This window comes from Cyphellophora europaea (assembly GCF_000365145.1).
Source record: "Cyphellophora europaea CBS 101466 unplaced genomic scaffold supercont1.5, whole genome shotgun sequence".
NCBI lineage: Eukaryota > Fungi > Ascomycota > Eurotiomycetes > Chaetothyriales > Cyphellophoraceae > Cyphellophora > Cyphellophora europaea.
The window spans coordinates 399437-413235 of NW_008481811.1; the positions used below are offsets into that span (position 1 = coordinate 399437).

General features: G+C 55.2%; 8 protein-coding genes across 8 annotated transcripts; 3 read left to right on the forward strand and 5 right to left on the reverse strand.

The window, feature by feature from the left end:
* Window positions 1-65: 65 nt before the first annotated feature.
* HMPREF1541_05424 (uncharacterized protein) lies at window positions 66-1498 on the reverse strand (the record flags this gene model as incomplete). Its single annotated transcript, XM_008719764.1, has 3 exons — window positions 66-333; window positions 386-1256; window positions 1312-1498. The coding sequence occupies 3 exons, from the start codon at window positions 1496-1498 to the stop codon at window positions 66-68; spliced, it is 1326 nt and encodes a 441-aa protein (XP_008717986.1).
* A 523-nt stretch (window positions 1499-2021) lies between these two features.
* On the forward strand, window positions 2022-4027 carry HMPREF1541_05425 (uncharacterized protein; the record flags this gene model as incomplete). Its single annotated transcript, XM_008719765.1, has 9 exons — window positions 2022-2167; window positions 2251-2334; window positions 2383-2606; window positions 2659-2800; window positions 2853-3044; window positions 3091-3492; window positions 3541-3656; window positions 3713-3803; window positions 3862-4027. 9 exons carry the CDS (start codon window positions 2022-2024, stop codon window positions 4025-4027), a joined length of 1563 nt encoding a protein of 520 aa, XP_008717987.1.
* Window positions 4028-4203: 176 nt separating this feature from the next.
* HMPREF1541_05426 (uncharacterized protein) lies at window positions 4204-5403 on the reverse strand (the record flags this gene model as incomplete). The annotated part of the gene is made up of 3 exons (XM_008719766.1): window positions 4204-4576; window positions 4660-5169; window positions 5273-5403. The coding sequence occupies 3 exons, from the start codon at window positions 5401-5403 to the stop codon at window positions 4204-4206; spliced, it is 1014 nt and encodes a 337-aa protein (XP_008717988.1).
* A 458-nt stretch (window positions 5404-5861) lies between these two features.
* Window positions 5862-6887, reverse strand: HMPREF1541_05427 (uncharacterized protein; the record flags this gene model as incomplete). The annotated part of the gene is made up of 3 exons (XM_008719767.1): window positions 5862-6319; window positions 6383-6813; window positions 6868-6887. The coding sequence occupies 3 exons, from the start codon at window positions 6885-6887 to the stop codon at window positions 5862-5864; spliced, it is 909 nt and encodes a 302-aa protein (XP_008717989.1).
* A 710-nt stretch (window positions 6888-7597) lies between these two features.
* Window positions 7598-8294, forward strand: HMPREF1541_05428 (uncharacterized protein; the record flags this gene model as incomplete). The annotated part of the gene is made up of 2 exons (XM_008719768.1): window positions 7598-7742; window positions 7855-8294. The coding sequence occupies 2 exons, from the start codon at window positions 7598-7600 to the stop codon at window positions 8292-8294; spliced, it is 585 nt and encodes a 194-aa protein (XP_008717990.1).
* A 401-nt stretch (window positions 8295-8695) lies between these two features.
* Window positions 8696-9259, reverse strand: HMPREF1541_05429 (uncharacterized protein; the record flags this gene model as incomplete). The annotated part of the gene is made up of 1 exon (XM_008719769.1): window positions 8696-9259. The coding sequence occupies one exon, from the start codon at window positions 9257-9259 to the stop codon at window positions 8696-8698; it is 564 nt and encodes a 187-aa protein (XP_008717991.1).
* A 578-nt stretch (window positions 9260-9837) lies between these two features.
* On the reverse strand, window positions 9838-10929 carry HMPREF1541_05430 (uncharacterized protein; the record flags this gene model as incomplete). Its single annotated transcript, XM_008719770.1, has 1 exon — window positions 9838-10929. One exon carries the CDS (start codon window positions 10927-10929, stop codon window positions 9838-9840), a length of 1092 nt encoding a protein of 363 aa, XP_008717992.1.
* A 657-nt stretch (window positions 10930-11586) lies between these two features.
* Window positions 11587-12558, forward strand: HMPREF1541_05431 (uncharacterized protein; the record flags this gene model as incomplete). The annotated part of the gene is made up of 1 exon (XM_008719771.1): window positions 11587-12558. The coding sequence occupies one exon, from the start codon at window positions 11587-11589 to the stop codon at window positions 12556-12558; it is 972 nt and encodes a 323-aa protein (XP_008717993.1).
* Between the last annotated feature and the right edge of the window lie 1241 nt (window positions 12559-13799).

The following is a 13799-nucleotide window of genomic DNA, read 5'->3' on the forward strand; positions in this document are numbered from 1 at the left end:
GCAGTGGAGGCCGCCAACGAGTTTCTTGTCCCCTCGTGGCTCTGATCCCTCACCAACGCTGGCAGCTACAAACGATGGCGCACAACATTGCTCAGCTCCTGCGGTTCTCCATCCATGCGAGGCGCATTTTCGTCTCTAGCGTCAGCTTGCCTAGTAAATGACCACTTGTCGACAAGGTCTGGAGCCAAGGTACCTTCCACCGAATCCACGATCAAGTCACCAATTATCGGCAAGAACTTCCAGGCATGTGCTGAACCGCCCGTAGCCAAATGTATACCCGCAATGGATCGATGAGGAGCAACCAGGAAATCCGACGTGGGCGTTGTGCTAATCCTTGGACATTGTCAGCCGATCGTAGGATCAACGATAAAGGGCGGGTACTTACCAGCATATTTTGCTTCTGTCGAACGGTCTGTCCGCAAGTGGCGGCATGATCTCTCGCAGGTTTTGCCGGATGGAGAGTTCCGCATCAGCAGGTATGACGTCCGTTGGGCTGTCGACGGCCGTTCGCGGGTGCGAGATGTGAAGTACTTTTGACTGGTCGTCTGGATGCGGCACTGAGATGCTGTTGATATAACCAGGCGACCTACGTAAAACTTTGACCTCACCGTGATACGGTGGGAAGATATTCAAGCCTGTGGACATGTTGGTTGTAATTGACATGTGCTTCCAGCGTTCTTCTTCCTCTGGTGTCACTTTGAACCACACGACTTCGTGGCCGATGGGGTGCACGCGTGTGCCAAGGGAAACAAGTTTGTTGGACCAGGCTCCAGCTGCGACGACGACTAGTCCAGCTTCAAGCTTCTCGCCATTCTCGAGTGTCACGCCTGTCGCCGCCTGGTTGATAACATCAATTTGCATGACTGCTGAACCACAGCGAAAGTTGATGGAAGGTCTGGCTTGGCATCGATTATAGTACACTTGGACAGACTCTTTGGCATCGATGAAAGCAGCTGATAAGTTGGTGTATGCTTGGCACCAGTCTGCCTTTCCTTCCAAGGCTGACAGCTCCGGCGGTAGTCTGTCCTTGCCGTGGATACGCTGAAAGACCTCCTCCCTCGACGTCGATTCCGCGGAGTTCGGGTTCATCCTCGCTCTTTCAGCTTGCCGCTGCCAGACATCTGTGAAGCGACTTGGTCTACCATCGCAGACGAAAGTCATGCCCTGTTGGAACACGTATGGCTGAAGATCGGCGTCGTTCATGATCTTGTCCTGCGCAAGCTCCGCTAGTCTTCGGTATATAGGGTCCGCATAATCTTGAGGAACCCGGTAAGCGTTAACGATTCAGTATTGATTTGAATGAACACTGACCTGACCGGATGCAACGAGTGGTGTCGACGCTTGTTCCATCAGGCACGGGCGGCGTCAGACGATCAACCACTATGACCTGGGTCGATGGGTATCTCTCTGCCAGAGCGAGTGCTGTGGACAGACCAAAGATCCCAGCACCAATGATTATTACCTTGTCTGGAACGGTGTTCGCTGCGCGTTGCTGCATGATGTCTATCTTGAAAATGGCTGTCACCTGTGCTCTCAAATCGTATAGGATGAATGCAGGATGTCCTCCACAAATACTTGCACTTGGAAAATAAGCGATATATGGCGATAAGGAATCCAGTCGCTCATAGATCAGCCAGGGCGGTGGTCGCCGCCCGTGTCGGAGAAGCGTGCAGACGATCACTTCAGCCGCGGAGGCAAATCCTGTATCACATTCACCAGAGCAGCCCTCCTATGCAGTGCCAGGCCGGCGAGACTGCAGCAAATATTAGTACTATGTCCCACTGAGAATGACTCAACCGGGTGCAGAAGCATGGCTATTTGCCGCGACTTTCAGGATCGACATTATCCAGCACGTCGGAGGTGCCTCCGCCAAAGCAGGGGTGGCGGCGAAGCCCGCTCCAATCAGAATACACCATACTCGATGTGGCTTGGGAACACTGTCTACAAAGATTCAGAACTATCTCGAAGGTTGATACGTTTGCTTCCGGGATAAGTGCTACCAGACAGCAAGACCAAGAGCCATGAGATTCCTACGCCCCATGCCTTCCACGGAACGCCCACAACATGCTCGTCTCCCAGGAGAACGGAGCCTCGTCAGGAGGCTTGACTTGTTCCTGCTCACTTTTGGCTGTATTTCTCAAGGTATGCAGAATTTCTGGGGCCTGATGTTGCCCTTGCTAACCGAAGAATAGTTATCAAGTACTGATGGCGATACTGTTGACGTTTGCAATACCATCTGACCTGGACTAGATTCCTCGACCAGACGAACATCAATAATGCCTACGTTAGTGGCATGAAAGAAGACCTCAATCTCTACGGTAATGAGCTGAACTAGTACGAGACTATACCGTTTGGTGCAAAGCGATACTGATATCGAGGTAGCTTCGTCACCTACTTTAACATTGGCTACTGCATTATGCTTATTCCTTCCCTCGTCGTACTTTCTTACGTACGACCGTCGTTCTGGCTGTCTGGTCTTGAGGTCACATGGGGAATTCTCACCGGATTGATCGCTACGACACATAACCACCGGCAGATCTATGCCATTCGCTTTTTCCTAGGTCTCTGCGAGAGCAGTGCCTGGCCTGGCATGATGACTTTGTTCAGTACGCCCAGCTTTCTTCCAGTGCGAATCAGGCAGGACTAAGTCGTTGACAGTGCACTGGTACACGCCATACGAGCTTGCGAAGCGCATGGGGTTCTATCATTCTTGTCAGGCCGTAGGTAGCATGATGTCTGGGGCGATGCAAGCAGCCATCAGCAGCACCATGGAGAATCGCTACGGCATTGCAGGATGGAGGTAATGCTAACCCGATGACACGCATTGCCTGCCCTCTCTGACGTTCATCCAGATGGTTGTTCATCATCAACTCAATCATCACGATCGTTTGGGGGTTCACGGGACTCTTCATGCTCCCAGATCTACCGAACAAGCCTAACCCGCGCGCGGTGTGGTTCAAAGATGGGTATGCCGATCTGGCTATGCTTAGGTTGACCCGACATGGTCGTGAAGAGCCCAAGAAAATCTCAGTGCCTGGCGCCCGGTATTATCCTGTCATACTCTAGCTAACTGCAACTAACCATCGGTAGACGAACGCTATCATCACTTGTGGCCTGGATCGTCGCTGTGCTCTACTGCTGCACCGTTCTCGGTAACTACGGCTACAACTATTTCGGTCTCTTCCTTAAAAGCCTGAAGACCGCCAATGGTGCACGACGGTGGAGCACTGCCGAAGTGAACGCTATTCCCATCGGAGGCAGCGCCATCCAGATTGTATTTGTATGGGTCTGGGCTATAGTGTCCGACCATTTCCAGATCCGATGGCAGCTCATCGTGGCACAGGCAGCTATCGCGCTGGCACCGCTGATAACTATGAGCGTCTGGACGCGACATCCGGCCACTGTCAGCGTTGCTGCGCCTTATGCCAGCTATTTCATAAACTTCACGGTGCTTGGGACGGCGCCTGTGATCTTCTCCTGGCTGGCTGACCTGTAATTTCCGCGAGGCAACGGCAGAACGATATACTGACTCCCTTCCAGGCTACCTCAAGACCCTGAAGTACGCTCACTGGCTGTTGGTCTTGCCATCACCCTTGACTATGCGATTCAGGCTTGGTCGAACAAGTTGATGTGGCCCGCTGATAGGGCGCCTTACTGTACCATTCCCCGTCTCTGAACTAAGTCTGTGGAACAAAGCTAATACCCCAACCAGATATTTATGGCTACCCAGCGTATGTGGCGCTGTTGAGCACTGCAATCATCGCCACCTGCTCGCTGAAGGTCTATGACGTTCGCTTTCTCCGGTAAGCCTTTGCTTCGGCATACGCGTGACACGAGGACTGTATTGACTTGTAGGTGCAGAAAACGTAGAGCAGCTTTCGCATCAGCCTTGGTGGCCGGGAAAGTTGGCGAAGATGGTACGGAAGATGGGCCCAGCGAAGAAACGAGAGCTAGGAAAGACGACTTGATTAAGGACCAGTCGACCAATGAGATTATCACTGTGCCGGACAACGCGAGGCCAGCGTAACGGCCAATGGCAGATACCGACCGAGGGGATGGACATATAGCATGCTAGCACTCCTGGCTCCTCGGTGACTGTCAGACTCCGTACCCTATCACTTTCTCAGGTAGGCGACGACATCGCAATTCCTATGTAACGAGGCGGCCATGGTCTTTCATCTTTAACGCAGCCAAAGCAAGCCATCAATCTCCATCCTTGCACCGCTCCGACTCCAACCGCATGGGCGTCACGATCTTCAGCTCCGGACAATACCCAAAGATGCGCTTCCTCCTCTCATCATTCCCCCACACCTCCATATGCGCCCCGGGCCCCATGTCGTGCGGAACATGGTAGCCCAGCGGCTTGTCGTACCAGACGCGCTCGACGACAAAGGTCCTGCTGACCTCGCCCGGCGTGGGCTTTGGATCCGGCAGCGCGGCCAGTCGTCCTACCATCCACCCGTCTTCCTGCTGGTTGAAGTCGTGCTGTCGTGTCTGCGCGACGAGGGCTTCGCGGAGGCGCGGGAGGCGGCGAAGCGAGAGCGTGCCGAGGCCGCCCCAGCGCTCGTCTTGGGTTCTGTGTTGAGTGCAGTGGATCAGTCAAGACGTTGAACACCCGAGGGGGGGGAGGGGGGAAGGAAGATGGGGCCTGCGGCTTACAAAGGCGCCCCAACCCAATCATAATGCAGCATGAAGTCCTCCACGGACCCATTTGCGTTGGCGCACAGCATGGCCCGCTCATCAAAGTACAGCAGCCATTCCACGCCGGGCAGGACCTCGTCGTAAAACGCCACGTCGGTCAGCAGCCGGTTCCGGATCTCGGGCTCGCTGTGCACGTCGGCGATGTCTTTGCGCAGCCACGTGTCGGTCCATGTCTCCACCTCCAGGACGCTCAGCTTGCCGCTCGAGACCATGTCGGCTACGCGGTCGTTGGAACGCATGTCTTGCACGATGTCGGAGGCGCCGAGGAAGATGAGGCGCCAGTCGGGCGGGAGGATCGTGGCGATGTGCAGGAGTTGCGGGGTGCTGTGCGTGGTGTACGGGTTGGGGTGGATGGTTAAGGCGGTTTTGTTGGCGGAGAAGCGCTGCGAGCCGGTGGTGGAGGGGTGTAAGTCGAGGTAGGGTCGCGGGAAGACGTCGAGGTAGTGGTGTTGGACGTGGGAGGCGAGGCTGGGGAGGGCGGAGCGGGGGGTGAGCCAGCTGTGTGGATGACGCGATGGTCAGCAGAGTGGGCGTGTCGTGGGGGAATAGTGTGGTTGGTGAGAGTACTTACATTGCTGCTAAGAGGAGGAGGAGGAAGCTTCCTAGTGGGTTACGCGATACTTGTGAAGGGAGTGAAGCTAGTAATGCCGTTGATGGCGCCGTCCTCGGTACCTGGGAGGAAGATCTTCCTAGGGGGGCCATGGCTGGTATTGTCCTCGAGCTGACCTGGTACGAAGGACCAGCCAGTGAGGCCAGACCTGGAGCTACAATATCAAAGTCTGCTGGTCGGCACCTATGGTTATAAAGCGCGCGGAGGTAGTGGTATACGGAAATGACCGAGATTGGCTCAGTCCAGTCCTCGAGGCGCTGTGCTGACCGATACACCATCCCTACTATGTCGGACGGGATCTCACACCGAACGCTATGATGCAAGCTAGGCAGAATAAGGATGTCGGCCCCTCGATGGGGACAAGAGACACTTACAAAGTACGAAGGGAGAGCAAAGTACGTTGGAATTGATGCAAGGGGGGATGGACAAATGAGATGCAACAACAGTGCCTGAGCTTTGACTCTCGAAACACTCGTTCGCGGAGTCGATCTTGTGTGTAGTGGAATTCCATGGGATGGACTGCAGTACTGGTACTCGAGGGCGCAGTCTACTACTTCCAGACCGTACGGCAGTACCTGCCCCCAAAGAACACCTCGGCATCCATAGGTACCACCATCTTCAAGTCCGGACAATATCCAAACACTTTCTCCCTCTTCGCCGGGGTGCCATACACATTTCCGTTCAACACACTCCCACCAAAGCCCGTGTGGTAGCCCATGGGCAAGACATCGTCGCTCCAGACGCCGTCGGCGGAGAACCCCAGCTCCTCTGTGCCGTTGGCGACGCGTCCGCCGACCAGGTGGCCCAGGCGCTCGGTGACCCAGCTGTCCTCGAACTCCGAGCCCGGCAGCCGTTTCTGGGAGCGTAGGATGCGGATGACGGACGAGACTTTGCGGAGCGAGAGGCCGCCATTGCCGCCGTAGCGGGATTCGGTGTTCCAAGAGGCGCCGACGTAGTCGAAATGGAGCCAGGAGTTGAGGTTGGAGGCTGCTTTGCCGCACATGATACCTAGGTAGTGAGAAATGTTAGCACAGATTGGTCTCCTTGGGTTATCCAAATGCTCAAACGTACTATCAGTCTGGTAGAGGAGTAACCACTCCGCCGGTGCAAGGAGCACTTCGTACACCCATAGATCGGTCAGGAACTGGCTGATTTCCTCGCGGCCCGCCACGGTCATGTTGCTAGGAATCAACTTAGCCTCGAGTTGACCTGCCTGGATACTCCTGCGCATCACCGCCGAGGTGTCGAGGTGGTCTACGGCCTCCGGGCTGCCGAGGAAGACGAACTTCCAGTCTCGTGGCAGGACACTCATGAAGTGTGTGATAGTTGGCGCCACGAGCTCGCTGACCCGGTCCTCGATCAGAAGCGCGACTCGTGAGGCGTTCACGATCGGTGCAGTGTCAGTGGGCTGAAAGGATATGGTAGGCAGGTCGTAGTGCCGCCATGAGGCTTTGATCGAGGGCGTGGAGGGCGCGGCAATCCGGAGTATTGTCCATATAAGACTAGAAGGAGGGGGTTTGTCAGTTCGAACAGCATGTGAGTCTGAGTGACCCTACCATATCAAGCCGATGGACATGAATCCAGGCCTCGGCGTGCGTTTCAGTCGCCATATATGCATAGTGTACGCCACGGCAGACGAGTTGCTGAAAAGAGTCGAGCTCTACAACTGTCTTTCGATTCCACCATTTTCGAGTCCTTGCTCGCACCGCACGGACTGCTCTCCAGTCCGTTCGCGCTGGTCGACGGCAATCCGAATTCGCCCTTGGAGCAAGCCCTGTGCTGACGGCTCCATGTCTGTGCGGACCTTCTTGTCCCGTGTCTGGCCCTCTTCGAGGATTGTACGAATGCACATCCCAGAAAGAGCTTTTACAACCCTTCTATCCGGAAAGGATGTCTGACCTCACAGCAGCACCATGTTCCAGCACCCTCACCACTGGCATCTCGTTGTTGTCACGGCATGAAGCCGCACGAAGGTTTCGGCACGTTTCCGCCCGAGGCTCGACTAACTCGACCTCACTTTTTGACTTTTCTTGACCTTACCTTTCCTCACTTTCAAGTTGGAGAGCCTGGCGACATCGGTCGTGAACGCCGTGGGGTAAATACTCCAACTCCCCGCATCAACCTCGATCAGCGAGGCATCTTCGTTGCTAACAAACATAAACCTGGACGATTTCTCGTGGTTGGAGCATAGTCACTGATTCTGCTGTCCTCTGAAACGAGAAACTCTAGATTCCAGCCGGTATTCCCAATTCCTGCAGTCCGCCTTGAGACTCACACCAGCCCAATATGCGTCTCGACTACGTCCCCAACCCACCCACCAACCTCTCCGAGGCAGACGCGGCCGTACTCGAGCGCGTCAAGGCACGCCGTGGCCCCAATGGCCTGATTCCTCTCGATCTGACACTACTACACTCGCCCGCCGTGACGGACGGTAGGTCCTTTTCTCCTCAGACTCAGACCCTTTCCCACCATTCCCTACGCTTTCACCAATTTCCTTTCCGCCGACCCCACAAGCTAACCCCCTTTCCCCTTCCCCAAAACAGGCTGGAACGCTCTCCTCGGCGCCATCCGCACCAAAACCACCCTGTCGGCCTCCATCCGCGAAATCGCCATCTGCCGGCCCGCCCTCCTCAACGCCGCCTGGTTCGAGTGGAACGCACACGCGCCCATCCTCCTCTCCGCGCCAGACTTCACCGAAGCAAAACTCGACATCGTCAAGCAACTCCACCCCACGACCCAAGGCGACCTGTCGGACCAAGAATGGGCCGTGTTGCTGTACGCGGATGAGATGACGCGGCATGTCAAGGTGGACGACAAGACGTTCCAGCGGTTGAGGACCGTGGGGTTCAATGAGCAGGAGGTGGTGGAGATTACGGCGACGGTGGCGAGTTATAATATGGTCAGCCGGTTCTTGGTCGCGTTGGATGTCGGCGAGCAGAATGCGAAGAAGCCCGAGTGGGCAGCGGATGTGACGAATCCTTGAGTGGCGAGGGGTGGTGTTTGACGGTTTGGATTCCGGGCTGGTGGTTGGGGATTGCAGACCGAAGGTCTGAGGGTCGAGTATCGGCACTCACGCACTGGGGATGCTATTAGAATAGCCTCTTGAACTATGATGAGCCGAGCTCTGCGGTACTGTAGTAAGGTAAGAAGAAACGTTTGTTGTTGCTTGAGGCCATTCCACGATAACGAGCGAATGTTCTATGAGGGAGTACGGTTCTGAACCCCGATGTTTCTAAAGGAGTGACAAGTAGTTGGAACTGCTTCGGCCTTTCCGCTGTCGCCAATATGTCCTTGGCTTTTTCAGCATCACACTCCATGCCGCATCTTACACAAACCACTTCGACCACTCATTTACACGCTTTTCCGCGTTCTTGTGCTCTTTGACTAGACTATTCCACTCTCGAGCTGGTGTACAGCCTTCCTCTTAATCTCATCGAGGAGTGAAGCCAGTCGCTTGCAGGCCTTCATGCTACCCTCGACGCCGTGGCCATCCACCTTAAGTACTTTGATCGACGCCCCAGATTCCAAGAATGCCGGCAAGTCACATTGAGACACGTTGGCTGCCATCAGGCTGCAAGCAAGAGTCTCAGGGAAGCCGCGGGGAAAGTTGATTTGCCGTGGCACGTTCTGCTCGATCTGGATCTGAAAGGCGTGGCGGCCATCGTTGGGCTTCTCTATAACGATGTTGATTCGGGTGAGGGGCAGTACATAACAGCCAAACACCGGGTGCTTCTTGCTAGCTCGCTGCTGGATGATCATGGTTGGGTCGCCTGTGTCGTAGTGAATGGTGGCACGATGGGCGCGGAAATGAGCGTGGGCGCTGGTGGACTGGGAGTGAATGTGGAATTTGATCTGCGATTGTGCAAGCCATGGAGTGACCAGGTCTGACAGCACCGGACGATCAGCGGCTGTGCCGGCCAATGACGTATCAACGAGGGCTGACGACATTATGGGCGATATCGCTGCTATGGTCAGTGGCATCCTTCTAGCGAGTGGAAGATAGATGAACCTACAAATCTGCAAACAATTAAAAGAGTGACTGGAGACCGCTGCGTGTGCTTGCCGTCTTCACATTCGGTGCGTGAATGATGCCGTCTTCTGATCGATAATTGAAAGTCTCTGGTCACACAGACGAGGCAACCAGGCGGCAACTCCGCAGGTGCAGGTTGGGCGCCAAGGGAAGTTCGCCGGTCGCTCTTTCCAACTGGGCCAATATCGCCTACACCTCGCCTGCCGCTTTTATGAGCGGCTAGGTGCGAGTTTGAAGATGCTACGGTAAGGCCCAGTTAGACGAAACTGGCAGTGCCAGCATCGCCGCCGGACGTCGGTGGTATGATGGTTCTTGGTGCAATCTCGGCGACTAATGGCACGCACAAGATACTCCACCCCATCTGGTTGCCAGCCTTCGACGCGCAGCACAAGTTCTTGATCACGCACCAAACAATGTCAGGTCGGCCTTCTCCCGGAGAAGTGGCCCTCCATACCCTATGGCCGACCTAGGAGGGCCTCCCGGAAATGATATTCCTTTAGTAAGCTGTCATCTTGGACTCTTGATCGACTTGCTGGAACCGAAGCTGACACCAGTCTCCGCAAGAGATAGGTTCGTACTTAGGCGGGTTGTCGGGTCCGGTACAGGTCGGAAGCACGCCGCACTTCTGATCGAACTGGAAGCCATAGAAGAATGGCATCGAGTATCGATCAACAGTCGCACGGTTGTACACTCTGTGAACGGTGCTCTTCAGCTTGTCGTTGGAAAGACGCTGAAGGTAGTCGGCGATATTGACGACAAAGGTCCCTTCAACAGGCGTGGCCTTGATCCACTCACCCTCATTATTGAGGACTTGCAGTCCACCGTTCATGTCTTGCCAGAGTAGAGTGAAGCACTGCAGGTCAGTGTGCGACCCGAGACCAATGTCCTTCCTGGTCTCTTCCTCACCCTCTGGCATGGCTGGGTAGTAGTTGAAGACGCCATCCGCTCCAGGGTACTGAGTCAGGCTGTCGAAATATTCTTCAGGAAGGTCCAGGCATAGTGCGAAGATGCGGACGAGCTTCCGAGCAAGCTTCAAGCACTCCTGCCAATAAGTGATACAACCCTGCTTGAAATCGGGTAAATGATCGGTGCCATCCCAGACATAATTCTCCCCTCTGATATATGGCCAGACCTCGGCTGGAACATCCTTGGGATCTTTTGGGTCCGGATCGTATTGGGGCTCATAGCGCCAGGAGAACGACTCACGTATATCCCAGCCCTCCGTCGGACTGGCTTTGCTTGTCATGTTGCCGGAGTATCCGTTGTACCACTTTCCAAGGTTCTTGGACACGAGTTGCTTCTTATCAATTGGTTGAGCGAAGAAGGTTTTGGACGCCTCGAGAGCACCTCGAATGGCAGCTTCGGGGACGCCATGGTTCTTGACATAAAAGAAGCCGGTATTCATGGCAGCGTGCTTTATCTGTTCCGCCAGCGCCTTTCGAGCATCGGCATCACCATCAATGGGGCTGATATCAATCACAGGTATCTCGTCTGCGTGAGCTTCCCGAGGTGCCTTGGTGGACACATCACGGTACACGGGCCCATAAGCTGTTCGAAGCTCGAGCTTCACGAAGTCAGGATCGGACATGGCGCTATGTTTGCCGGCCTGCCTTGGAGTGCTGATGAAGAGAGATGCTTCTACTTAGACCCCTCTTCTCCGATGTTCAGATACACCCACAACATTCAGGCACCAGCTTGCGCGATGGCCAATCCGCGCCCGTTTATGCAGGTATATATATCGATAAGGATGGACAACGGCGCCCTCCGTCCTCAAGCGCCCGTTGATTCGCCAGCACAGCGATATGCCTGTTCTGCTAACCCCTAATGAGCCAGACAGAGTAATGCAAGCACTTCATAATGCAACGTTCACACACAGTCGGACCCGTCTTCTCACGCTAAGCAGTATTTGGCAGCAGGCGGCGCCTTGGCACTTCTTCGCCGGTGCTAGCTCTTTACAGCCTGCCGAGCGCCGCTTTACAGAATTCACTGCCTGGCTTGCTGCTGGAACCGGAAGGCTGAATGCCCCTCTCTTCATCCGCTGGCTACAGTTGAGTTTGCCGCATGACGCAGGTCAGATATCTCCGCTATAACAACCCCCTTATCGCCTCAATTAACAGCTCTATTTTATATATCGACCCATTGACAGCTCTAGTTCTTATGCCGCTTCACGTTTGAAGTCGCCTCCTCTGACCGAACAGAACAACGGCCCAAACAGACCAACAGTCGATATCTACGAGCCGCGAAAATGACAGTCTCGGAGATCACAGATCTACGCATCTACCCCATCAAATCCTGCCGCGGTCTATCCATCCCAGCCGCCCAGCTCACCACATCCGGCCTCCACCTCGACCGACAATGGATGTTCGTAGACGGCGACCACAAGTTCCTCACCATCCGCCAAAAGCCACAGATGACCCTCATCAACACCTCCATCGACCACGAGAAACAACTCCTCGTCATCACCATCGGCTCCGACACATCCAAGCAGATATCCGTGCCCCTCTACGCCACCGACGCCTGGCTCGCCGAGAACGCCAAGCCCATTATCGTCAACATATGGGAGTACGACACGGAAGCCTACATGTACACAGACCCCACCATTCAGTCCCTCTTCCGCGACTTCATCGGCGATGGCAGCGACGTCTTCTTCGTCGTCAAAGACCCCAAGGCGCCACGCATCTGTCGCGGCAACGGCGCACCAGACATTCTAGGCCGCAAGGCCACCGTCAACTTCCCGGACGTGCTGCCCCTGCAGATCGCGTCTGAGAGCTCGCTCGCCGAGTTAAACGGCCGACTCAAGGGACAGGGCCATGATGAGATCACCGTCGAGCGCTTCCGGCCCAACATCATCATCAAAGGCGGCGAGCCGTGGAGCGAGGACAGCTGGAAGACGGTGCGCATCAACGGCAGTGGCGCGATGGGCGCGAACTGGCTGCCCAGTGCCGTGGCGGGGCCCGCGATGGGCGCGATCGACATTGACGTCGCGGCACGGTGCGCGCGCTGTCAGGTGCCGAACGTGAATCCAGATACTGCGGAGAAGGACAAGCATCAGCCGTGGGATACCCTCATGAAATATAGGCGGGTGGATGAAGGTATCACGTTCAAGCCGTGCTTCGGCATGCTGTGCGTGCCTCGCAATGAGGGGAAGGTCGAGGTTGGCATGCGCTTTGAGGTGCTGGGCACGACGCAGGACCATAAGTATATCAAGGGTTTCTGAACGCTCAGGCCATTCTTTTGGGCCAGGTGTGTATTGGGACTGAAATCAAACATGTTCAGCATAGTAATCGGCCATCTCAAATAAAACCTCGCTGAAGATGTTTCCTGTTCCTCGAATGAGCCGGCTCTATTTACTTACCCCAAATGACATCGGATTGCCTTTTGCCGCCGCATCCCAGCGCCTTAGACCACGGTTCCAAGAGCTTCACACGTTCGATTGCGTCCCATTGACATCTGAACACCTACTTTGACCCCACGCCACGCCGCCAAGGCTGCTCCTGCGCCACCTCATCCCCGCAACTGCACTCCGCTCACAGCCACCTCGTCTGACACCGCGACTTCCAACGACACACTCAGGTAGCGAATCCCCATATTGCGGTATGCAATGGGTACTTAAAGACATAAAGTCACGTCTGCAACTGTGCGCTGCGTCGTCGGTCTACAAAGAGGGCTGTGCACCGCCATACGAGCCGCACAGCCTCTCTGCTATATGCCATATCCCACTGGGAGGGGCTGCGCGTGCCACGGGCAGATAAGGTGGACAGGGGAGACGGTTGCGGAGCACAGTTCAGCGAGGGCCTAGGTGAGCTGAGGAAATGGTTTGCCCCGGAAACAGCAATGTTTATTGTCGACACTAGAAAGAAGTCTCACGCGCCGGAGTAAAGAACCACCTTTGTCGATTCCGTCAAAAGATGACTTCATCCATCGAGCGAAGCTTGAGCCATGTTGTTCCATTGTGCCGCCGAGGTAATTTTTGGGGGGGTGTTTTCTGGCGTTTTCGGGCTTTTATTTTTTTGGGTGGAGTGAGATGTGTAGGCCATGTTTCTCCTTGGGTATAGGGCCGGATAAGAAAAGAGACCAAACACTAGCAAACGCCTGAAGTCGGCCTCCCAGATGGAAAGGAAAATGTCGTTGTTGGTCGTCACGTCCCGCCCCGAAGGGCTCTTCCACAGTATAGGCTCTCGCCTCCCTTAAGTCTTCACATCACTGGATGGTGGCAGCGTCTTCGCTTTGTCCCGACGATAGCCACTGCGGGGCAAGCTGTATCATGAGTTTCGTGACTTTGGTATACAATTTTCCTAATCCCCCCACCCATTCACCACCTTGGCCATGATGAGCGTAAAATTGTCGCAGCTCGCTTTCCTCGTGCTGCTTGCGGAGATGGCGCAGCAACGAGTCCTTTCGGCCTTGGAAGCCGCGGTTGTGGAGGAGGCATACGTTTTCGACACCACCGACACGTCC